The sequence below is a fragment of the Photinus pyralis genome, unplaced genomic scaffold, assembly GCF_008802855.1.
Source record: "Photinus pyralis isolate 1611_PpyrPB1 unplaced genomic scaffold, Ppyr1.3 Ppyr1.4_LG8, whole genome shotgun sequence".
NCBI classification, from domain to species: domain Eukaryota; kingdom Metazoa; phylum Arthropoda; class Insecta; order Coleoptera; family Lampyridae; genus Photinus; species Photinus pyralis.
This window is the reverse complement of record NW_022170819.1, coordinates 28,788,694-28,814,123: the sequence shown is the minus strand read 5'-3', so window position 1 is coordinate 28,814,123 and position 25,430 is coordinate 28,788,694. Positions and strand designations below refer to the sequence as shown.

At 36.0% G+C, this 25,430-nt stretch overlaps 2 protein-coding genes across 2 annotated transcripts; both read right to left on the bottom strand.

The window, feature by feature from the left end:
• Positions 1-14,590: 14,590 nt before the first annotated feature.
• LOC116179513 lies at positions 14,591-15,259 on the bottom strand. Its single transcript, XM_031499310.1, has 2 exons — positions 15,242-15,259; positions 14,591-15,190 (listed from the first exon to the last, which is right to left on the bottom strand). Exons 1-2 carry the CDS (start codon positions 15,257-15,259, stop codon positions 14,591-14,593), a joined length of 618 nt encoding a protein of 205 aa, XP_031355170.1.
• A 4,957-nt stretch (positions 15,260-20,216) lies between these two features.
• LOC116179512 lies at positions 20,217-20,884 on the bottom strand. The gene is made up of 2 exons (XM_031499308.1): positions 20,867-20,884; positions 20,217-20,810 (listed from the first exon to the last, which is right to left on the bottom strand). Exons 1-2 carry the CDS (start codon positions 20,882-20,884, stop codon positions 20,217-20,219), a joined length of 612 nt encoding a protein of 203 aa, XP_031355168.1.
• Between the last annotated feature and the right edge of the window lie 4,546 nt (positions 20,885-25,430).

The following is a 25,430-nucleotide window of genomic DNA, read 5'->3' as shown; positions in this document are numbered from 1 at the left end:
TTCACCAAAATTTCTCGGGAAAAAACTTTTTCATATTAATTTTGGTGCGTAGAATCCACAACGATTCGTACTTTTTCGATTAGACTCAATCAAAAGTTATGGGCAAAAAACCAATTTCGACAAAAAATTCAAAGGGCTGTAACTTTTGATCTAGTAGCCCGATCTTGGAACTGTTTGAAATTATGCATTCTACAGGTCACATTCTATAAGAAAATGATTTTTTTCGGATGGATCTGAGACAATTTTTTTTCCGGGCTCAAAAAAAGGCAGTGTTCCTTTTTTATCAAAAATTCGACTACACCAAAATTTTTCGGGAAAACACGTTTTCTTATTAATTTTGGTGCGTAGAATCCAAAACGATTCGTACATTTTCGATTAGACGTCTCAATCAAAAGTTATGGACTAGAAACAAATTTCCAAAGAAAAATCAAAAAGCTGTAACTTTTGATCTAGTAGCCCAATCTTGGAACTGTTTGAAATTGTGGATTCTACAGGCCACATTCTATAAGAAAATGTTTTTTCCCGGTCGATCTGAGACAATTTTTTTTTCGGGCCTCAAAAAAGGCAGTGTATAATCTTTCCTTTTTTACCAAAAATTCGACTACACCAAAATTTTTCGGGAAAACACTTTTTCTTATTAATTTTTGTTCGTAGAATCCAAAACAATTCGTACTTTTTCGATTAGACTTCCCAATCAAAAGTTATGGACTAGAAACAAATTTCGAAAGAAAATTCAAAAGGCTGTAACTTTTGATCTAGTAGCCCGATCTTGGAACTGTTTGAAATTATGGATTCTACGGGCCACATTCTATAAGAAAATGTCGATAAATTTTATATCAAGTCAATGATAAAACATTGTATTCTGTAAATATAATACAGATACAGGTATTTATGGGGGCACCTAGGTAATGTTAAATTTAGAAGAATTGTCATTTTTCCGAAAAGTAAACGAGATAGGTTGGTAGCACTTACAAGTAAAGTTACCACAAATATGCTGTAAATTTCAAATGTGGGGTATTCCGTTTTAACAGAATTAAGTTAGGTAGCGCCATCTGGCTGAAACGCATTTAATTAAAACAACTTTTTATCACAATATACGGCCCTAGATTACATTTATAACCAAATTTAAGAATTTTAGAATCTGCATTCGTTTCCGAGATATCGCGCTGCCCCCCATTCCTCGCTGAATAAAAAGACATATTTATGGAATCCGTACAAAATTGAAGGAATTTCACTAGAAATCTTTCAGCAATCTTGTTAGTCAGAATCTTCTTGTAAACCTTTTTAATAATTTTAGGAAATTGTTACATGCCACACAGCCTCTTTACGAATTTTTTTGAAAGCTAGAAATAGGAATTTTTGCTCGAATTTTGATAAATATTTTACAGAATCTGCTTAGTGATCTTTCACAGTTTAGGGTTCTACCTAGAAATCTTGAAAAATATGCAGCCTTTTCAGTCTCAGAAATTGTACAAATTTCGTTAGAAACCCTTTTTGGAAGTATTATTAGGAATTTCGATGGAAAAGGTCTTGGAATAAATCTTTTTTCGAATTTATTTTTGGGGTTGGATATTACCGTTGAGTGAAGGACTCATATTTATTACTCAATGATATTACCCAAACCCAAAGACAAATTCGAACCCCTATCTTGCAAACGCGTTATTATATATTTTATTTTTATTTTTGATTTCTATTTTACTTGTTGTCCTGATGAAATAGATGAAATCTCAAATGCCATCGGGGTGGACTGTTTCTATTATATCGAAGGTGGATTAGCCGAATATTGGTCCCGTGTGAAGTTAGCGATTGAAAAGAAGAAAAACCACCCCTAAATTAAATTTCCCTGTCCTCATTGGTGTTATTTAGGGGATCATGATTTATTCTTGTGAATGCCACTCGCAATTCGCGTTTGAAGTTTTAACTTCACCATCATTAAAATCTTGTAGGGGGCAACCGCATTCTCTTGGTCGGTACCCAATTCCGACGTCCCGTTCACCCGTAATTCGCATTTTGGTGGATTTCGGTAAAAATCATCCTCAAAATTGTACTCAATTTTTGGCGCACTAGCGTCTATTGGCGACACGAGAAAGAGAGACCGTGAGTTGGGCTTTAGAAAACGCGTGCCAAAATTCACATGCGAAAGCAACTTTTGGGCGGTCGAAGTCGACTACTCCTGGAAAAAGGTGTGTAAGGTATAATAAGTTAAAGCAATCACACTGTATTGCAACCTAATTTAAGTAATAGTAACTACTATTATATTGGGTAAGAATGCTGACAGATTGATTGCGCCCTAGGAAAGATCTGTGTAAAGTAGGGTGTAAAGTAGATTATTTTTGAGGTGCTGCGCCACTCATGCTAGTTACGCTTTATAATACCATTCGCGCATACCTAATTTCAAGTTTTCCTCAAGAAAATTTCAAGCATTTGTCAAATGTTCTTTCCATTTGTAGTTTGTAGTTAAGTAAAAGATCAATTGTTTTCCTGCACAATAATGTTACATTTTTCCGTTTACTGGGCTAATAAATTCTATACGCTAAGATATTTTCGCCATTCAATTCAGTGCTATCGCAAACTCCTGTGTAAGTTTTCCTTTAACTTCCCCTTAAGCTCGTCGAAAATTTCCTCCAAAGCTCCTCTCATTTCTGCAGGTTTCCATAAAATAAATAACGTGTTCCTCTTATTTTGCTTTTTAAATTACCTCGAGTTTCGTATTCATGTATCCTTCAATTTCCCTCACATTCCCGTCATCTATCAATTTCCTCACTTTCCCCGCTACCATGACGTTCGCATCACATTCTTCTCCAAATTGTGGCGAAATTTATAATGCGGTTCATTTTTTTACACTGGTGGAAATGGTTCAGCCCGCACTTGAACTAAGAAAAATAGTGTGGTTGATTTGGGAGCATGGAGTTTTTATTTAGACAAATGAAAAACACTTAATACACCTGCCATCAAGCGTACTTTCACTCATTGAAGATAATCCAGATTGGTTTTTCTTTGTTTCTGATTTACTTCAATAAACATGTATAACTCAATTCAATAGATTTTCCACATCCACCGGAAAATCTTCATGAGCTTAATTTAGTGTCACTATCAAAATATAGCCAAAGTAGATGTATTTCGTTGTTGTAATAGAAACTCAACTCTTTCCGCTCCTAAGCCCATCATATGGATGATAATCCGCCCCTGACTATTCGTGTTACTAGGGAATTAAGGGCGGTAGACAGTTACGCGATGGATGACGAACAAACACCTGCAGTAAATCAAGGGCGTAACAGCAGGGGTGTGATAATTTAATTATCCCTCTAATACAGCGACTTTCCCACAGAATTGTAGTACTTTTCCACTTCGTCAGCTTCAAAAGATGAATGCGGAAAATGTCAAAAGTAGCGATACGCTGAGAGACTTGATTAGTTTAATATCTACCTGAACGGGTTATTACCGAAGGTATACAGAGGATTAAACTATTAATTTCAGTGTACTCGACCACATTAGATAAGTCGTTATTAATTATGCGAGTCGTGTAGCGAAACTAATGATCCAACGTACAGAATCCAACGGGGCGTATGGAAATAGTTTAATTTATTAATAAAAAGCGAAAACCGTTAGATAAAACACCTGGATAAACAAATTTGTGTAGTCGGAACACAGTGGAGTCCCTATGAAAAATTCCTGTCGTTTATTATTGCTATGGTGTTGATAAGATATGTAGTCCGATTGCGTAGGAGTCGAGAGCCGTGACCGCTCAAGGTGTTTACACATTTGATTATCCTTTCATCTTTTATGAATTGTTTGCGGAGGCGTTCACGATTCATTCTTTGAGGGCGAAGTTCATCTTATGAAAAAAATGATGCCATTCATTTCATTCCGTTTGCGTGATTTGGACGACGGCTTCGGCCGTTAGCAAATTTATTCAAGGATAATTGACCGTTTTCCCTAATAACAACAAAACTCAAGTTCATCAAATTACTAGCACACCTGCCCCAGTTATGTAAACGACAAAAAAATAGACTTCCGAATTACAAGCAGGTGGGAGCCAACATGAAAAAACTATTTTCGACAGTTGGCAAGCTGGACTTCAATGCCACGGAGAAATTTTCCTTCTAATTCATAAAAAACATGTAAGCTTGTACGTATCTTTGTTTCTCATTTATAAAATTTTTATAAAGCGTTCCGACAATGAAGTAAAATAAATCAATTTTGAAAATATGAGGATCAACTTTGCCCAGTTCCCCATTGCGTCGAAACTGACCCCTTTTCTGAAAATGTCCACCAACGGTTCTGGTTACAGTTTTGGATATCCCCTCATGTGTTCTAAAACATACCGTAATAGAGGTTTATGGCAAACCTTATATAAAAATTCGTATTTTCGTATCCCAAGTGCGAAAGGAATATTTTTGACCATTTTTGGTAGAATTTTTCAGTTCTGATTCCGGTTTTGGATGTTTCTCTCAGTTTTGGGTGAAAGAAATTTTCTTGAGCAGCGGGGGAATTTTTTAAATAGAATTCTGCACAGTCCCTGAACAGTTCTAAAGCTTTGACTAGTAAAGCTCTGGCACTTTCTTCGTGTTTCAAGTGCTAAAGGAATCTTCAGGACTGTTCCTAGTCTGAATTTTTGAGTTAGGTTAGAATTCCGGATTCACCTGAATATTCAGAAAATTTCTCTAATATGGTTTTGGCTGGAAACTAATATACAACAGTAAATCTATATTGCTGTGTGAACTATAAGGGGGTGCCGTTTCGTTGGGTTGAAATAATGCCAAAGATGAGAGCGAGCCACCTTTTAGTGTAAAAATACGCGTTGTTAACGTAATTTCGGTCTGAATATCGGAAATAGCAGGCAGGACCGCATGTATGTAACATAATTGAAGTTATTTCATATGATTTGGGGAATTTGTTTTTCAAATAGACAGAATTGTCATTTTAATGTTGGTTTTTTTTATTGAAAATTTAGTCGGTAATTGTTTAATTCATTGAATTCTATTCGTTGTATTTAGTTTGTATGATAAATTTTGTTTTATCTGGTCAGGAGAATCGTGTACAATTTTCAGTTTATGACGTTGAATATTGCAAGCGTTTTCACTTCCATAAGAAATATGGTCGCAAATTGGTGGAATTTTGCTGTAAAACGTATTTTTGGTAAACCATAATTAATATTGGGAATTTCTATGAGAACATTTTGCATTGATTTTTCATGACTTGGAACATACATTTTTTTTAAAATCTATGCTTTTAAGGAACTTTAGAAACTATTGATGATCTGTGCAAAACAAAATGAAAAAAGTTTACTTTTGACCCAATGGAGGGATGTGTGTAGATGGCGACTCATATTTTCAAAATTGATTTGTTATTACTTAAGTAATTGTCGGAACTCGATTGCAGTGTTTCATAAATGACCACATGCGTCACTTCCAACCGCGCAAACACAGTAAAATCCATTTTTTGAATAATAAAGAAGCCACAAATGCAAAAAAATAAGATAGTGCTGTGTAAACAATGTAAGGTTGGACGTTGAGATCCAAGTGAATACGGGTCGCTTAATTTCTAATCAAATGTTCATTTCAATTCATTTAGTTCATCTGGTGGGTTTCCTTACGGTTAATCACATAACGATTTTGCGTATATAGTGAAAAAAAGCATCGACAATTGGTAAAACACGGTATTTTAATAGTGCTTTATTTATCAATGAATTAAACGAATTCACAAAACAAATACGTAGGTACAATACGTTACTACGCTAATATCAATACTTCTCGATCTTCCTATTTTTCCCACCTGCTTCTTTTTTGCTACCCTTGATTATTCACGCGATTTTCAACATATAGACTGTGTCCATTTGTTTATTTCTTTTGTATTTTTGTAGTTCTTTAAAAAAACTATTTCCTAGAATTATTAAGGACAGGAAAATTTTATCTCATTTTCTTTACCTATATATACATTTTGTTCTGTTTATTCATTTATGTGACAGTTCCGATGTCAGTCGTTTATTTTTATAAAAGATTGATGTAATTATCCAGAGAAAAGGATGCCTTTTAATCGGGTTTGTTTTCGTAGAAAATTGTTTACTTATTGTAGATAATTCCCCATAAAATCTGAGTAGGTGACTGTAGCCACGCTGAAGTAATTGGATGAAAAATTTCGATTTGTTTAAGAAGATAAGCCCATTTACATACCGTAGTTAACGTTTAAAAGAAGATTTTTTGCCAATTTCGAGGCCGAGTTGCTGTCCTTTGAAAATTTAAAAGACGCGCGTTTCTACGAAAGTTTGGTGGAAAAGTTTTTGTCTTTCGTCTTATAGCTATTTTTGTTGATCAAATCCAATTCAATACGTGGTAATCAAGAGTCCAGCTAGGTTTGAGTTAAAGTTTTGAAGAAATTGTTAATCACAGTTTGGGATATCTGCTTTCATTGAAGTTGTCCACGTTAAACGGACAGTCATCGATTCATCGGCCGTGTATTTGCGTTCATCCAGTTGCTTCAGATTTGAATACAATCAACGTGCAACCTGTCTGGAAAAGAATTTAAGAAGAGCAAGTTTAATTGCGTTGTTTTCCTTTCGCAATTAGTGTTCTGTGTGTCCGGATTTCTATTGAGATTTGTAACCGAAAACTGTAAGTAGCCTAAGTTTTCTTGATTTTGTAATTAAATTAAAATTCATGTAAATCGTGTGTTTATTCGATCCCTTTAATGATCCAGATAAATGTCTCATGCTTAATCTTGACTAATTTTGTGGATTTGTACCCAAAGCTTCCTTCAGATGTCTTCAAAATGTTTGTAAGTGATCCTTTTGGAATTGAAAGCATTTGATTGTGGCCATTGTTTGCGATTATTTAAAAATTTTTATTGTGCCGTCATTCGGATGTTTTCTGGGAGTTTTAATTCGAAAGGATTGAGATGTTTTGTGCGTGGTTCATTTTGGCCGGGCAATTCGCACAGCAATATAAATAAGACGATGGAAATTCACGTTTCCAACTATTTCTTAGCCGCCTGTCCCAATGGAAATGTTTTATGATACATTTTGTTACCCTCTTGGGCGTATATGATCACTATACCCCCTTTAAGAGAGTTTGCCCAGTAGTTCTTCAAAAGTTCTTCGGCGATCCTTAATAATCTTCCCACTTTCTTCCCAACTGTTTTAGAGATTACTAAATTCTTAAGAGTTCAAGGATATTTTAGAGATTCCTCAGTGATTCTTAGCAGATTTTTACAGAATTCTTGCGGGTATTTATAATTAGGTGTCTATTAAGTACCTACTGAAGTGGGTCACTTAAAAAATAAATAACGAGTACCTAGGTATACAGAGTGAATTCCTGTTTAAACCATCGGTTTCACAAAGTAATTACTAATTAAAGCAATTTTTCTAAGAAACGGTATTGTTTTTATACGGTTTCTAATTGCCCATAAATTATAATAATGACTATTAGACCAAGACTACAGGATTCGGCTATGCGACTAAAGCAGTAAAAACGAAAAAAATTACGTTTTGAGCGTGTCTAATTACTTCTTAAAGGAATGGATATTTGAACTTGTAAAGGGAGCGGACGGACAGTTAATAATACTCAATCTATCATAAAGTAAATGTGCAATATTGTTGGCACTGTTAATGAACTTCGAATCTCACAGTATGTACTTCAAGGTAATATCTTTGTATTCACAATTGATTAACTGAATAGGAATACACATAAATCAAGGGTCAGGGTCAAGGGTGTGGTTTGAGGACAAGACTTAATTAAAGTTAAGATTGTGTGTTGCGCTTTATTATTATTAATTACATTTTTTGCGAAATTATGCGTCCGACTCACGTCAGTTATATGTAATTGGAATTAAGTTTGCCCGAATATGCGAGCAGCTAACGTAAGTATACCTGAAAGTATTAATTATTTCCTTTCACTTGCTTCTACCCTTTGTTTGTATCATGTTTTTTAAAAATCTCCAATCAGAGAAATATGTGCTGGTTAGGGTAGTTGAAAAGGGTTTACTGCGGCTGTCTGAGAGGCCAAAAAAGAGCCTTAAATTTTGGTTCTGTAAACCACAGACCATCATACTGCAGCTGTGGGGCCAAGATTGAGATCTTCAACTTTGTTTCTGTAAATCGCAGGCCATTTCTAAAAGGACATTTTTCCAAAATCAGGTTCATTAGACAGAACATTGGTATTATTGGTATAACTTCGGTCTACTCCTTATAAAGTTACACGTAGTTCAATAAATAACGATTTGATTGCCAAAAAGGAAATCAGGTCTCAGAGGTTCTTCGGAGATCTCTTTTCACATTTTTATCTCGTTTGTTTTAGAGATTTTGAAATCTTCAGACACTTTGGGGATATTTTCGATATTCCGTACAGGTTGTTAGTAGATTTTTAGGGACATAATTAGGTCTCTCCTAGAGAATCTTCAAATTTTCATTAGGTAGTTTATAGATATTTTTTTGGAAGAATGCACCTTGGTTTGCAGGTGAGTTTTTAGTGGGTTAGATCCTTGATTGTAATCAAGAGGGTTCCAAAGGTTCGCCCAAAGCAATTTTGTGAGTCGAGTTTTTCAAAAATTGTTAATTCCTTTTTTATAAATTTCTTTTTTACAACATTTTAGATTTTTTGAAGAACTTATAGGCATTTTTGAGTGATTTTTAGAGATCTCCAAAAAATTCTACACATTTTTTTGGTGTCAAGGGATTTTTTAAAAAGAATTTTTGAGAAGCTCGCTAAGCTCATAGGTATTTCAGAGTATGGTACATATTCAAAAATTCTTTGTAGACCCTTACAGAATCTTCAAGTGTTTCCGAGACTTTTCTGTCGAAATATATTTCATTCAGAATTTTAGATTCTTCAAAAACCGTTTGCTTGCCCAGAGCTCCGTTGGTTTTTCAGGGATTATTAGCAGATTTCCTTCACAATCATTAACAATAAGATCAAAAGCAGTAATTTCTGTTAGACTTCTATCCTTAGAGAATGTGCCAAAGATGTCGGGAAGTGTCCTAAAGAATATACGAAATGAAAAATGCTACTAAGTGGACAGGGACATAACCGACGAATCTGTATTTGAACATGCAACCCTCTTGTAGCCAAGTGTCAAACCCGCTAAATAGAGAATCATTCTAAAACCGATAAACCATAAGAACTATGGTTTGTTTACAGTTTTCCTCCGAATACATTAAGTTTCCGTACATGAATGAAAGGGTTAAAATGTCGATCAATACAAATCAGCTGCCACGCTCTACGCGAAGAAAATTTGTTTTATTACATTTTCGAATAGGATGTTGGCAAATCCACGAGCGTTAACTTTATGTACCATTCATCTTGTGTAATGGACGATCGGAGACGGGAATTCACTCTAAACAGAATTAGAATATAGATTTAACGCCCCCGCGTAAAAACTTACGTTCCCTTTCCACGACGAGAACAAACATAATTGAACGTCGATTTGGGAAAGAAGGTTCTTAATTAAATGATTGAGTATACGACCCTTTTTTCGAAGCTGACGATTGTCAATTAGAATTTACCATCTTATAGATCTAATAGGGTTATAATCTTGGGGCTAAATATGCACTGAAAGTTTGCGGTGAAATTAAGGAATCAAATGTAGTAACATTACGGTTCCAATACTAGAAAAAAGTTATCAAAATCATGGTACGATTTGCGGTGAAATTAATGACTCTTTATATAATAACATTACGGTTTCGATGTCAGAAAAAAGTAATCAAATCATGCAAATCGTATAGTAATAGCGTTCAATTAATAAAGCTCTTCACGTACGTTGTTTGTGGAACTATTTTTTGTGCTTTGTCAAATAAGTCTCATCCCTCCGCTCAAGAAATTAGTAGAAAAACGTAATTCATTCTAATATACTTATTTAGTCTTTACACTGCCTAATGGAACTGCCTAAACGATGTTAAAATAGCATGGTCTTATTTAACCGATGTTGATGGGTGTCGAGGATCTTCGAAAAAGCATTATGTTGGGCACAAGCCTGTTAAGGGCCCAGAACAAGAGAGGGACAATAAATAAATAAATAAATCTGCAAGGAATTTCTGAAAATTCCTCGAAGAAAATCTTTTGTCTATGATGGTTAACCGAAACGGAAGCCTTTGGTATTTTGTGAATTGCATTTGTTGTAAGCTTTTTGTTACCTTCTGTTCCATTAATTACAGGAGGAGAATATTGTTTCGCGTTCCTGCATTTGTTTTCCCGTAGATACCGCTAATTAATTTGTCTTTTGTCGCTTTACTCCCGCTAGGGAGTTTGTTGTACGGACCGTGTGCCGTAATTTTGTTAGTGACCGAAAGTGACCGCCGCCATTTGCCGTCCTGTTCCAATTCTTTGAGCTGCCGTTTATTCTGATTGAGTTTACTAGAGGTTTCCGAGACCCTCCCGTAAACCGCTACTATCGCCGACTTTGACCAGGAGCAAGGCCGTAACCCTTGGTGGCGCTCAACTCCGTCCGTCCGTTCTGCCGACATCACATCCAGGTTGCCGCCGATTGCCGCTACTTTCGTCCGTTGGCGTGCATGGTACAATAATTTGTAAATTTAATTATTTTTCTTTTAATTCTACAACAACTCAATACAAAATGTTGAATAAGTTCGCGAACAACAAATGATTTTGTGAATTAGTTTAATGTTTAAATAAATATAAATCAATTTGTTTGATTTTAAAGTGAAATCGTTTGAACATGAATATGTAATTCGCTACATCTCTCGCCACGTTTTTATACGAAATATTGCGAATCTCTCATGCCAAGCCAATTAAATTTTTGCGAAACATTTTCTGCAAGGTTTTTTTGCCGCCGCGAGTTAGTATCGGTTCCGCAAAAAAAGCACTATTTGTCTTTCCAAACATTGTTATTCTAGAAAAGTAAACAATAACGTTTATTTTGTGAAATAACTTCCGCAAAAGGGATAAATAAAACTCTACGAAATAACTTTGAACCGAAAAGGTCTGGCGCTTCTCATTTTTTCCTTTTTAATTAAAGAGACTGACCAGAAGCTTTGAGCTTTGGATTTGCGAAGGGAAAAGTTGAGAAAAGATCGAGTGTGTGCATCAATTACATAAATCACGGATAATCTGTGAGATCGAGACAGCTTTATTCGTATCAAATACTTGTTCGGATTTAATTGTCAGTTCACGTATTACAATTACGACGAGATTTGCAAAAAAAAAAAGCAGAATTGGAGATGATAAATGTGGATGTGGGGTAGTATAAAGTTCGTTTATTTACTTGATGGCCGTCAATATCTTGGACGAATTTTACGACCATCCCTGATGAGGACTGCAGCAAGTAAACTGGTTTACTTAATTTTATCTAACAGATGTAACATCCACCATTTCGATTCTTCGGGAAAAGAGGGAACGAACGTGGAGAATTGAAACTCGTAAAACGCAAGTTTGTAATTCGGTTAAAGGAAAAGGAAGACGGTTTTGGTAATGGTAAGTGAGGGTATATTTAGAAATTGGTATGGCTGCAGATCAAACGTTAAAGGATATTGATCAGTTTGGAGGCACGTTAAAACGCTTTTATTTCGTGTTTTCGGGAAGATTTTGTAAATTGTTTTCTGCACACGTGTAGCTCTGACGTTATAGGATTTACTGCATTAGTAAAGTCGTAACGTAGGGCGTTACTTCTTTTTATGGTTTTGCAAGCGTGCGCGCACACTTTTAGTTGGATCTGGTTTATGAAAAAAGTCTCATAAATCACTACAAAACAAATTAGTAGGTGCCATAATATTATGAGCATAGTATAATGATGGTTACTACAGAAAGTGTTGAGCGAAGTATAATAATTAGAATCATGTAATCAACTAAACTAAAGGTAACATAAAGGGAAGCAAGGGTCAGTTTATTTTCGTAGACTCCTAAGACGTTATTGCCATTATTTGGAAAGAAAACCGATCTTTAATTGCCTTAGATATTCCACTCCTTTGAAGACTACAATGCGTGTTTTAGTCATAAAAAGGGGCAACTTTGCCCCAATTTAACCTACACTGTACCTCTCACTGTTACGGAGATTCTGATGGTGAGCCACGAATTTGAACCACTCTATACATGTGTTTCTTTTTTTACACTTTACACTTAAACATATTATAACTAATAGTTTAAGACGAAACAGAATTCGGTTATGAGACTCGAAAAATTGAGGTTTCTAGCATGCCTAATGGATTTATGTTGCTTTTAAGGAATGGCTATTTAACTTGTAAAGAAAGCGTTCAGGTGGTAGTCACGCATACCCATGACCGGGGAAAGATGTAAAAAGGGGCAACTGAAACGAGCAACTTTGTTACTAGAAAGAGACGTGGAATGTCAAATGTCAGGCATTTTGTTAATTACTCGGTTAATTATATTCAGTTCCAATCCATCATAGTAAGAAACAGTAATACCTTTTCATTTATATTGAATAATAGAATTGAATACGCAAATTAATATGGTTTTTGTTTATGTCACAAAAGTTATTGCTTGGAAATGGGGGCACAAATGCCGCTTTCCGAGGAGTGACCCGAAGACAAACTTAATTACTAATTACAGATTTAGCCCTTGTGAAAGTATACGATCCGCCGTCAATTACATATTTGTAATTGGAATTAAGTTTGCTAATTACGTAAGCTGCTAGTAAATTTCAACTTAGCTGAAATGAGTAATTAATTCCTCCTCTTGAGCCATATTTTAATTTAAGTGATACTTCATGAATATGCAATTCAAGTGTGTCAAAGAAAGTTCTACTGGTTTAGGTGAGTTTTGGAATGTTTATTACGCATGATAGACCGTAGAACATTCGGGCCCTGATATCAGTCCGCGATTTCGTGGCCAATCGGTGCCGAGTACTGTCTTTCATGCGCTCGCTGGTAAGTAGATTGAAAACGAAGGGACTAAAACTTATGAATGCTCGTATTTTAGCCATATCTCTGCTTAAGGTCGCTTGACATGGAGCAATACAACGCGCAAGAACTTGCAGAAAGAAATTGCAAGGTCAAATCCTTGCATGCAATAAGCATTGCATGGTATTTGACATGGTGCAATTCTATTTCAATTGTCTGCCAACAGAAGAAAAATATGGATTTGTCAACAAAGTTGCTAACCCCAAATAAAAATGAAATTTTGATTGCTTGAAGAAACATGAAAATTACAAGAAAAATAAGATTAATAAAAACAAGTAATGAGTGCGTCTCTCAGCATCATAGTTGCCGCCGCTGTATTTTACTAGGTTGGTGACACAAAAATAACTAGATCTATCTCTAGAATTGCGCGATTTATGCAAGAAAAATAGCACGAGTCCTATAAAAACTGCATGCAAGTCTCTTGCAGCAATTGATCAGCTGGCTTTGAACTGCGCATGCCTTTCGCAATTTTTCTTGCAACTTGCATGCAAGTGCAATTTTTATTGCTCCATGTCAAGCGGGCTTTAGAAAACAGATATCAAAATGCGGTTTTCACTGATATTATCACTTTTTCAACTTATTTGATAATATATAATAATTATATCGTTCCATTTGAAATTTTCAAATATAACTGCAAAGTTTATGTTAATGTCACATGGCGCCCTCTACCACTCATCACATTTACTAAAAAGATTCTATTCATGTAATCCGAAGTTACATTCAATTCCTTACAAATTCCTTAAAGAGATGTTTCCCTTCCCCCACCCCTCATATTTTATGAGCTAGAGCAATTTGTGCTGCATTAAAATGATGCAAAATTGATACAAGATTGCTATGCCTGTATTTTTTATGCATGTTTGTTGGGTATATTTTAGGAAAAAAGTCATTTTTATACTATACCATGAATCGTACGCTCCCTAGCGGCAAAGTTAGAAACTTGAAAATAATTTCTAGTGATTTCTCTTGGTCCCTTTTTTTCCCGAAGATGCGCAATTAACGGTTCCATAGATACGACCTGTGACCATTATTAATGGGACACCCTGTACAGGTCCAATTTCTTGAAGTTTAAGGGTGCCTCTCAAGGAGTTGCCACGGTGTACGTTGGTATTTTATACATCCTTGATATGTTACCTGCCAAAGCCAAGATGACCTAAAGTACCTACATAGTAGCCCATCGTACCTAGGTCTGGCAGTCACGAGCTCTTGCTCTATTACACTTCAAGATAAGATTGGTTGGAGAAACGAACCTACGTCTATCCTTGAATAATAATGGAGTCGAAAAAGCAAGCAGATGGATCAAGACCACCACGCTGTTTTGGCGCTCAATCCAGAAATCGACTAATGTTTCTAAAGCGATCGAAAGGTGATTAATCTCAGAATTGGAACTTTTCTAATATTCACCTGGATAATCCAAAATGGTTCTATGGCTCTATTGAAGGCCCTAAGGTCATTATCGCTTTGCAGCAAAGGTAATGAAAGGAAGCAACTACCATTGTTGGTCTAATTGTCTCCTATATAATTAGAAGAATCTTGTCGGTTACTCCGCAAATCTATCTTTTCCCCCTTTTTGGGGGCATAAATTTTATTTCTTTGTGTACGATTAGGTATTACTGTAGCTTCTTGATCTCGATGACCATTTGGCTTCAAAAGTAAAAAGTCAGATTTCAATTGCGCGATATATTACATTTGCTAGATACAACTTTATTTAATACTGTCCGAATTTCGATATTAATAAGGACCACTTCCTCCGCTTGGTCCATGACTTGGATATCCTGCGTGACCGTTAGCGCCTCCGTTGCCCAAAATGCCCACAAAAGCATCTTCGCTTCCAACGTCCGGGACGCCGCTTCCGACCTGCTGGCCTTGTGCGCCCGCGCTGACTTGAGGGGCGGCATCTTGCTTGTTGTTATACTTGATAAAGAAGACTTCTGGTTTGGCCTGTTTCACACCGAGTCCCGTTGGTATGGTAATGGATCCATCTTGTGGTTTCTTCACTAGTACATAGACCAAAGTTTTGTCTTCGGCTTGTGACGGTGGTGCGACTACTTCAGGAACGACTTTGTATCCCGGCGCTTTCACGAAGATGATCTTGGTGTTTTTGTGAGATGCAGGTACAACGTTAACCTTCAATTTCGCCTGTAGGTCTTCCCCAGCCGAGCCATAGAAGAAAACGTGCATCTCATCTTTACCTGCAGAATCGACCGGTAGGTAGCTACCAGAAGGTGGCGGATAGCCGCCAAAGGAACTACCAGGTGGCAAATAGCTGCCAGTAGGCAAGTGAGATACGTCAGGCCAACACTTGACGGCGGCGATGAGCGATAATGCAACCTTAAGAGAGATTCCAAATACACCCAGTTATAAAAGCTTTACACTACTCACCACAATTTGTACCTTCATTGTGTGGAAGACTCAGAAGAAACTGTATCGAAAAATGAACTTCTAAGACCTTATATACAAATCATTCCCCACAAAGTGAACAGTAAAATACAATTATTCGTCCATTGCTAATGTATGTCTTTCTCAACATTACTTAACATACTTTACAGTTACCGAAAAGAGAAATGCGAGCGCATAATAAATAAGTGTATCACATCAAGATGTAATTCCGGAAAGATGAACACGAAAAAATTGCATCTGCAATGATATTGCGACAGAAATCGCCCCGTTGAAGGAGAATAATCGAAAATCTTCAATGACGAAATGGTTCGATGTTTGGGTTTTCAAGGTTGAGGAATTTCATTTTCATACGATTCCAATTACTGATTTGATCAAGCAGCGCAAGTCTCTCCGGCGTAAAGAACTAATCTCACTTCTCCAAGTTACTGTATTTGGGATATAATTGAGGGACATCTTAGAAGTTTAGTTAGGCCATTTTTTTTAAGAAACTTTTTTGAAATCGCCGCTAACTTCTAACCTAAAAGGCACATAGCATCTACAGCCAGTTGGATGCCAATATTGTACAATTGTTGTATTTTTGAAAACTGGACAATTCCCCTAAAAAGTTTTTTTAATTAAAAAGATGTGCTACTTGTTTGCGTTTTGTCTGTCCGTCCCAACTCCCGTCTGTGTTTTTGAACTCCTGTTTTATATTTCTGCAATTTTCGCAATAGGCAACCTGTACCTTGAAAGTGTGCAAGACCTCTTGGGGAGGAGGCATGAGTTATTTCCCGAATTGCAGTTTCTGTAAGTACCAAGTAAAACTTTTTGTTTTTGGTTTTCTTAATGAATGAGCAATTTAAACTTGCCGCGTTTTTGTTACTTTCGTTTCAATGCTTTCAAATACAATTTTAGTTACCTGCGCATAACTAATGCGTGCACAGAAAGATAGATAATTTTTTGATTTCAATTATTCGCATAGAGAGTTAAGTAAAAGCAAGCAGAACAATTAAAACGTTTAGTTCTTTTAGGTGATTGGAGTGAGTTTTCCTTGTGTCCTTTCCTTCGCCACCCCATTCACAATTTCAAACAAGTTTACGCTGATTCGCCGAAAAACTAAAGGTAAGATTTACTTAAGATACAGTCCGCTCATTTACACTGACCAGATAAAACTTTTAACTACATGATTAAATGATCCATATTTAAATTTATCATACAAAATAAATACATGAAATAGAATTAAATGAATTAAGCAGTTACCGACTAAATTTACAATAAGAAACTAACAATGACAAATTCAAAAAATCTTTCCTATTCTGTGTCTCGGCCAGGTCTTATGAAATGGCATGAATTATGTTACATACAGGATGTCCCAGCTACTATTTCCGATATTCCGACCGAAATTACGTTAACAGCACGTATTTTTACACCACAATGTGGCTCGCTCTCATTTTTGGCTTTGGGTTATGCATTTTTGATCAATTTACTAAAAACAATTCCCTAATCAATTACTAAGATCTTGCATTATATCGTTCACCAGACTTGCTAGAGGAAAAATCCTAGCATCCCTAAACTTTTTCCACCCTTGTTTTAATTTATCCCTTTACCTAATTTACCTAAGGTTTTTCTGGAAAAATTCCATAAATTAAATAGACTCGTAGTTTCTCAGTACCTAAAATTTGTTTACTCCTTTCTCTTCTAATTAAATTACTCACATATCAATTCCTACTCGTATAATCTGTAACGGTTCACTAATCCTAATAAATTTAATCCTGAAATTCTCATCCTGTCCTAAACTAAACAAATACCCTTTATTCACAATCGCTTTTACCACTTCTAAATTCCTTTAGGTATAAAATTTCTGCTTCCTCTGCTTACCTAAAATCTCATAATCTTTTCCTATCTCTTTCCCCCCCTATTCCTTTCTTTGATAAACACATCCACAATTACTTCAACTAATTCTCCTTTTCATGTACTTGAGTTCAAAGAAATTCTCCTGCAAAATTTCACCCCTACAATAAATTCTATTCCTGAAAGACGCGTTAAATCCCTAAACTCGAGATTACATCCGTTATATGAGAATTATCTCGCTTTCCTGCAATCGCTTTCCCATAGAAACCGCTACCGAATCCGGTTATTTAGTGTTCTTGCTTAGGGAAATTGCTGTGCGCTTTAAGTTTGTTTTAGCATTAACCAGTAGCGAGACCAGTAGTCACCCACCGCTTGCCCTTCCGAATTCCTGGAATAGCAATTCGAGGTACCAGGAGCGCTCCATCGTCGACCGCATTTTGTCCAGAAACAAGAGAGACCGAAAACTTCTGGTGGCGCCCGAACCACTCCCGTTCCGCCGTTTCCTGCCGTCGTTATGCCACCTTTCGCCGACTATAGCCGCCGTCGCCGCTGGATTTTCCTTTTTCTTACGTTCTTTAAATTTCGTTTTGGTATTACACCGTTTTTTGTGTAAAGAAGAACCGAAGCCACCGTCGGTGCGCCAGATTTCGGCGAAAGTTCGTCGCATAACTCTACCACTACCTACCCCTGTAATTAATGCGGTAATAAACATCCTCATCAAATCTAAATAGCAAAAACACACCCTACAAACTTTTCCTCGACACAACTTGGCAAATGTCTACGCCTACCCTACAAATTCCTATAACCCCTAACAATGCAAATTTCTTTTCCCTATAAAATAACATGTCTGGGTACCAAAATAATTTTACCGTACGACAAAAACTTCCCTAACCTGAATTTAAATTAGCAAATTTGATTTAAGTTTCAATTTCTCCGATTAAATAAATTAAACAATTACCGACTAAATTTACAATACGAAACTAACGTTAAAAATGACAATTTAACACATTTTTCCCATTCTCTTGAATTATGTTACATACAGTATGTCCCAACTATCATTTCCGACCGAAATATCGTTAACAACACGTATTTTTATACTACAAGGTCGTGCGCTCTCATCTTCGGCATTGTTTTAATTTTAACCCAGAAAAACGAGACTCCGATGTAGCTTATGAGTAATGATCCCCAAGAAGCTAAACATCCATAAATGTAGCACTACTACCTTATAATGCAATTATTTGTTAAGCTATTTGCGTGCTAGTTTTCTTTTCCATTTCTTCCTTTCGAGCACGTTTTAAGACTAGTTGTGTTAATTGCAAAAATGTCAATACCGGTGTAATTGCAAGATTTTGACGTATTATTACTATTTTATGGCGATTAACCGGATGTTGTGTAATTCGCTAAGTAATTTTGGATCGAGTCTAAATTGTCTCATTGTGAAGGCTTTAAATGAACTTATAATTAATGACTAATGAATGATTTGACACGTAATATCTTTTAGGGTTCCAGTTCTAGTTTTGGGTTTCAAATTCTACTTAGATTTATTTTCAAGTTATAATTTCACATCCACGTTTACGTACGAGTCGAGATTTAATTATCATTGATACCTGTCCATTGCACGATAACCGATCCGGCGTATATTAATTTGAAGAATGCAGAAATGTTTACAAGAGCAACACCTTATATGAGATAACCGACAGCAACGAAATTGCCCATTTACGTTTAAAAAAACGGTTTTAAAGAACTTTTTATATATTGCTGTGTAAACAATGACGTTGAGTCAACTGAAGTGAATACGGTTCGTTTAATTACTAATCAAATGTTCATTTCAACTCATTTAATTATTCTTGTGGGTTTACTTACGGTTAAACACAATGATTTTGAGTAACTAGCCTGTATCTAAGCTATTTGTGTGTGTGTGTTTGGTTATAAAAAATTCGAGACCGAGTTGCGGCTCGTTAAAAGAAGCCTTTTGCCAATTTCTAGTCCCAGTTGCAGGTCTTTAGAAGACGCGCGTTTCTACGTTAAAGTTTGGTGGAAACGTTTTTGCCTTTCGTCGTTTAAACGTCCAGCCAAGTTCTACATTGATAATAAGTATATAAATAAACGTTTTTTAGCTCTAGTTTAATTAACGTATATAACACTACTTTAAGGATAAATAATATAAATATAAACGCGTTATAGACGGAATTGCGTCCCTTGGATGTGCCAATGGCTCATTTATGTTAACTTTTCTTTTCTTTAATTAATCAAGTGGGTAATTAGTGGGTAATTCTACTTCGATGGCCTATACCAATGTTAATTTTCTTTAAATTTTGAGGGTCATTATTGAGTACTTTGCTTCACTGACCTATTTCTGCATTCTGTGAGTGCAGTAGATCGTCAATCGGAAGTATTTTGGCTCCTCAAGCAATCGTCATTTCAATTACCTAGTGGATTAACTCGGATTCTTTGTTTCTTTTCTCTGTTTTAGAGTGAATTGCTGGAAGCTGGAGCCAAACTCTTCCTATGCTGGCGATTTTGCATAATAAAAGGTAAGCAGGTAAGGTTGACTGGTATTTATTGTTGAATTTTTGTGAATTTCACTAATTTTATATAAATCACTGGATTATTTTGTTGCGGGAAATTGCAACTATCGCTTTCCTGTTTCATAAGAGGAAGCTACAATCCTTTAAAGAAAATGAGTGGCACTCAACTTTATGGTAAACTAGGAGGAAAATTTTTAAATGCTTTACCGAACTAACAACTGTGGAGTAGCTCATGCGGCTGGTTGGAGAAAAGTCAATGCCACTAGCAGTGCCATCTTAACTCTCGCCACCAAAAATAGAAAATTAAAACTTTGCTAATACAAATTCATGAAGTGGACATAAAGATATCGAAAACGATACTCTCAGTTCGACTGATAGATTGGAGAATCCAAAACTGTTACATTAAAGATCAAATAAGATTTCATGCCTATACAGATACCGAAAAACGGCATCTCAGATTGACCGAGAAGTGAATTTTTCCCATCCCTGAAGACCGTTTGGCCAGAAAAGAAAGTAAGTGTTGGGGTCCGAAAAAGTGATAAAATTGATTTCACTTGCACTATATTTACATTTCCTAGTAGAAGATACAACTTAATGGATTAATAAGGACCACTTCCTCCGTTTGGTCCATGGCTTGGATATCCTGCGTGACCGTTAGCGCCGCCGTTACCCAAGATGCCCACAAAAGCATCTTCGCTTCCAACTTCAGGGACGCCGTTCCCGACCTGCTGGCCTTGTGCGCCTGCACTGACTTGAGGAGCGGCATCTTGTTTGCTGTTATACTTGATAAAGAAGACTTCGGGTTTGCCCTGTTTCACACCAAGTCCCGTTGGTATCGTTATGGATCCATCTTGTGGTTTCTTCACTAGTACATAGACCAAAGTTTTGTCTTCGGCTTGCGACGGGGGCGCGACCACTTCCGGAACGACGGTGTATCCCGGCGTTTTCACGAAGATGATCTTGGTGTTCTTGTGAGATGCTGGCACAACGTTAACCTTGAATCTCGCCTGCAGGTCTTCCTCGGAGCCGTAGAAGAAGACGTGCGTCTCGTCTTTACCTGAATCGGCCGGTAGGTAACTACCAGAAGGTGGTAAATAGCTGCCAGAGGAACTACCAGGAGGCAAATAGCTGCCGGTGGGAAAGTGAGATACGTCAGGCCTACACTTGACGGCGGCTATGAGGGACAAGGTAACCTTAAGGGACAGATTATTTTAATTAAACCACATCATAAAAGCTGTGGAGTACTCACCAGAATTTGTACCTTCATTGTACTAGAAGACCAAGAAGCAACTGTATCGAATACTGAGCTTCTAAGACCTTATATACAAATCATTCCCCACGAAGTGAACAGAGAAATACAATTACAGGTCCAGTGCTAATGTATATCTTTCTCAACATTACTTAACATACCTCAAAATTACTGAAAAGAGAAATACGAGCACATAACAAATAAATGACCACGAAAAATAGCATCTGCAATGATGAGTGGTAATGCTGTACTTAAAGAATATGTAAAATTTGAAATATATATTCATAAGGCGTTTTTTAAAATGTATTATTGCATTATATGGACGCATTAGAAAGTTCTTTATAGTTTTTTTATGCGTAACGATATTGTGTATCAACGAAATGCTTTAATTCTAAAGGTATTGAAGGTAACTTAAATTAATTTCGCAGCTACTCGATTTGGTTTCTGTGTAGAAAAAAGTTCCGATCCCCATGGCAAATAATTGCTACGGCTCTTTTCTGGGTGCCGAAAGAGAAAGAATTTGATTGTATCAAATTCCGTTTCTAAGTTTGTTTTGTTTTTATTGGGTGAAGGAAGATGATTTACCAGTTTAGTTAATTATATCCTTCTTAGCGATTAAAAGAGTAATTTATGGAAATTAAAGGCATTAATTTGAATAAAATGCCAAAAGTTGCAGCTGCTGATTTTTCTTTAAATTTGAAAGTTGTTGCGATGTAATCGAATTAGAACACAAAATCTTCGCGTAACGTAATTTATCTGCATATTTCCAGAATTCAAGGAGATTGATAGTTTATGCCCCCAAACGGTAGAAAGGCTTTACCAAAGAGCTCTAAAAACCGACGGATAATCTGTCGGTATGTGGTGTTTACACTATAAATGCAATCAACTCGCCACTTTTCTTCTAATTGACAAACTACCTTTTACCTTTAGAGGTTGTCAGATGGTCAGTTGTAAATTGCATTTAATTATACTATATTAGGTATGGTATACCTGTATTGACATTTTTAATCTTGTAAGAACATTTAAATTAGTCACTCATGAACACTAAGAATATTTCCGATGCGCATGCCATGCATCGAAATAATTCCAAAGCATAAATCACTCGCTGAATATTGTAACTTCACGAGTAATTTTAGTGTAAAATTTCCTATTTTGTTTATTTGGAAAATACGAGTATATGGCAATTTCTACTTATATATGTCGTGCAGGATTTCTTGTAATGAAGAAGCGAATTGGAGCATACGGTTTTAATTCCTTTTTTGTACAAAACGCCAGTTGAGGTTTTTCTTCGATAAATAATGATTTTTTGTATTTCTTCTACTACCCAACCATTGGGTTTCTAAAAAGAGAATTAAAAAATTGTTCTCCGCTCTAGAGTTAATAAACGCTTCTTAGTAAAGTATCCCGGTTATAAACTTCATTTGAAAATTCAAAAAATTTCCGAATATGAAACTGGGACTGAACTAAAAATGCTCCCAGGCCGCTTTCATCAAATTTAAAAGATGTCCTCGGCTTGCATCCTTTTTGGAAGTTTTCACAAACGCACATGATTTAGGGTATGCTCCCAAATCTGTTCTACTTTTTAATCGCAGCACTGAGCACTAGCACAATATGTTTAAATACCTTTGATATTTCCTTCATATATGCTTCCCATTCGTCCACGAAGGTAACTTTTCATATTTTTATAATAGATTTACAGGTGGCACCTTTTCTTCTACTTTTGCAACAAGCCACCGATGGAAGGCGTATTATCTTTTTCAACGAAGTCATTTTATTTCCATATGCGGTGATTTTTATAAGCAAACGTTGCGTAATTTTTTAAACTCAAGTGCTATTTCCATGGCAATCGCGGATCAGCACTTCTGCGGTATTTAATATACGTATTTAGCTCGTTTGCGCTTTGGTACATAAGTCAAGAAAATTCTAAGCAATTGTACCCATAGGAGATCTTAAAAGCATTTATCGCTCCCTAAGAAAAGTTCAAAAGTATTTAAGGGCGCTTAAAGGATCTTTCAAGGAACGTGCAAGGAACTCTATAACCTTTTAAATGTTTTAGAATCCTTACTAGCCTTTTAAAGAATTTAACAGTTTAATAAGAAAGTCTACAAAAAGTCACCAACAGCTATTGAGACCCGCAAAGAGCTTTTTTGACTGTTAACAGTCTTTTAGTCTGTTACAGCCTTTAAGTGTCCTTTACAGCTGTGTCTTTAAGCAGTGTATTGAGTGTTTAACAGCTTACAGTCTCTATAGAGCAGCCATTGAGACTATCCATGAGCATTGTGGTTTTCTTTAGGGCCTTCTACTTTTTGATAGTCCGTAAGCTAAGATCCATTTGCGTTTTTAAGGGTGTCTAACAACTTTTATGAACTTTTAAGAGTCTTCTATAGTCCCAAAAATGTTCAAGGACCCTTGAGAGCCTCCAAGAGCCTTTCGTTTGTTTTATAATCATTACAGTGTTTATTAGTTTATAAGAGATCTTTGTCATGATCTGACCCCCCCCCCTCTCCCCATTCTACTGTTCCCTATCTAACCAACCTAATATCTTTTAATATACCCCGCCGTTTTGCCGTTTACGCTGCTCTTGAAATACATATAAAGAATTATAACCGACCATGATAAGGGGTCGAGGAGGAGGACTATGGTAGGTAGAAATTGATTGCCTCTGCCTCCATTTTGAAATTTGATAAGGGATACGAGAGAAGGGGGGTAGTTGGTAGAAAGCAGTTCCCTAGGCAGTTCCTTTTGTTGGGACTTCTAATTAGAGTACTACTATGAAAGGTCAAACCAATTTCTGTTTCTTTAATTGACAATGTTTATTGAACCCACACCTGATATGAGGACTCTATTTCAGTGTTTCTTAAACTTATTTTTCTAGCGGCACACTAAAATTATTAAACAAAATTTGCGGCACCCCTAAGTATTATTATTTTTTGCTTTTTTTCAGTTAGTAAAGATATGCAGGATGAGAAATGTTTAAAAAATAATTTTTGTAAGTAAGTTTATTTCTATTTCTCTCCTGTTTGTTATGGTGACTTGTTTTGGACGAGAGTAAAATCATCTCATGCGTAAAACTCGGCAGCCGAAGGAGAACTCGCCCTTCTCGCCTGGCCCACAATTGTTTAAAGCGCATTTGTCCATTTGAAAGGAAATAAGGCATTAAAATTTTTTTCTAATATTTACGTGACACCACGTACCGAGCCAGTGAGAGACTGAGAAGTGAAGGGATAATGTACTTAACAAAATTAGTTGACCAGACATATTGAAAGTGGGAGTGATAAAAACGTAATACCAGCATATGATTAATTAATGAATTATAATAAATAAAATAGAAACTTAAAAACATAGAATTGTAATAAAAAACGAATATTAATTTTTTATAATTGTTTTAATTCCATTTTTAAGTTAATTATGTATTTAAAAATTTCACGGCACTCCTATGAAGTACTTGCAGCACCCTAAGGTGCCGCGGCACCAACTTTGCGAACCACTGCTCTATTTGGATCACACAAAGGATTCGAATAAACACACAATTAATTGATTGACAATGACAAAAAATTATTCCGAAACACATGAAACAATTAAAACAAAATGCCTGCAAGAAAGAAAAGCTTGTTTGGAAATAATACACCGCACGCAGACGGTCGATAATTTAAAAAAAATTTAAAATTGCTTACAGGGGCACTCAGCAACTCAGGAGTGGTTTAAACACTAAACTGTACATGTAAAGGTAACCAGTAATTATTAAATTGTGTCATCTCAATATATACTGTCACTTGTCCCTCGTCGTGCTTTTCTCTCTCCAAGGGAAAAACTGACACCTTAGTCCCTTAAATGAAAGATGAAACACGTTAACTTAGTCCACGGAGTACAAAAATTGAAGTACCGCAAGAATTAACCCGCACAATAGACACATCTGGGGCCTTCCCGGCGAAAAAGACATTTGTTCCCGTGCTAGAATGTTATGAGTTATTCCGGATGGTTTTAAACAAGTGAATTTTTCGTAACAATTTTCGAATTTAATTTAATTTTTTACAGTTAAAGCTATCTCAAAATAAAAGAAGATAGAAAGGCATAAAATTAAATTAATTGGAAATTGGATGATGATCCTTGTACCACTTCTTAGGAACTTGTAAAATCATAGGAAGATATTTTAATTTTCGAAATACTTGTCAGAACTTGCAAAAATTGTCTAGTTTAATTTTATTCTTCAGATACCCTAAATTAAAAAAATCTCAACTCTCGAAGCTACCATTTCACATTATGTAGGTGAACTTTTGTTCCATAACAAAATTGAGGAGAAATCAAATGAATGTAAAGTGAACTCAACGTAAAGATGGTGAGTTTATACAATCATTATCATTAGTTCACTATCAAAAATCATTAAGAAATATCCAATAGAAGCAAAGGTTTATTTCGCGTTGCTAACTAACAAAACCACTCTTTGCTTAGTGAACTAATGATAATGATAGTACAAACCCTCCAATAGATTGAAATTTTCTCCATTACGGCTTGAGCAAAATTTGTATTGTACGGCAAAAATAGAGAGAAAACGAGCACAATTATA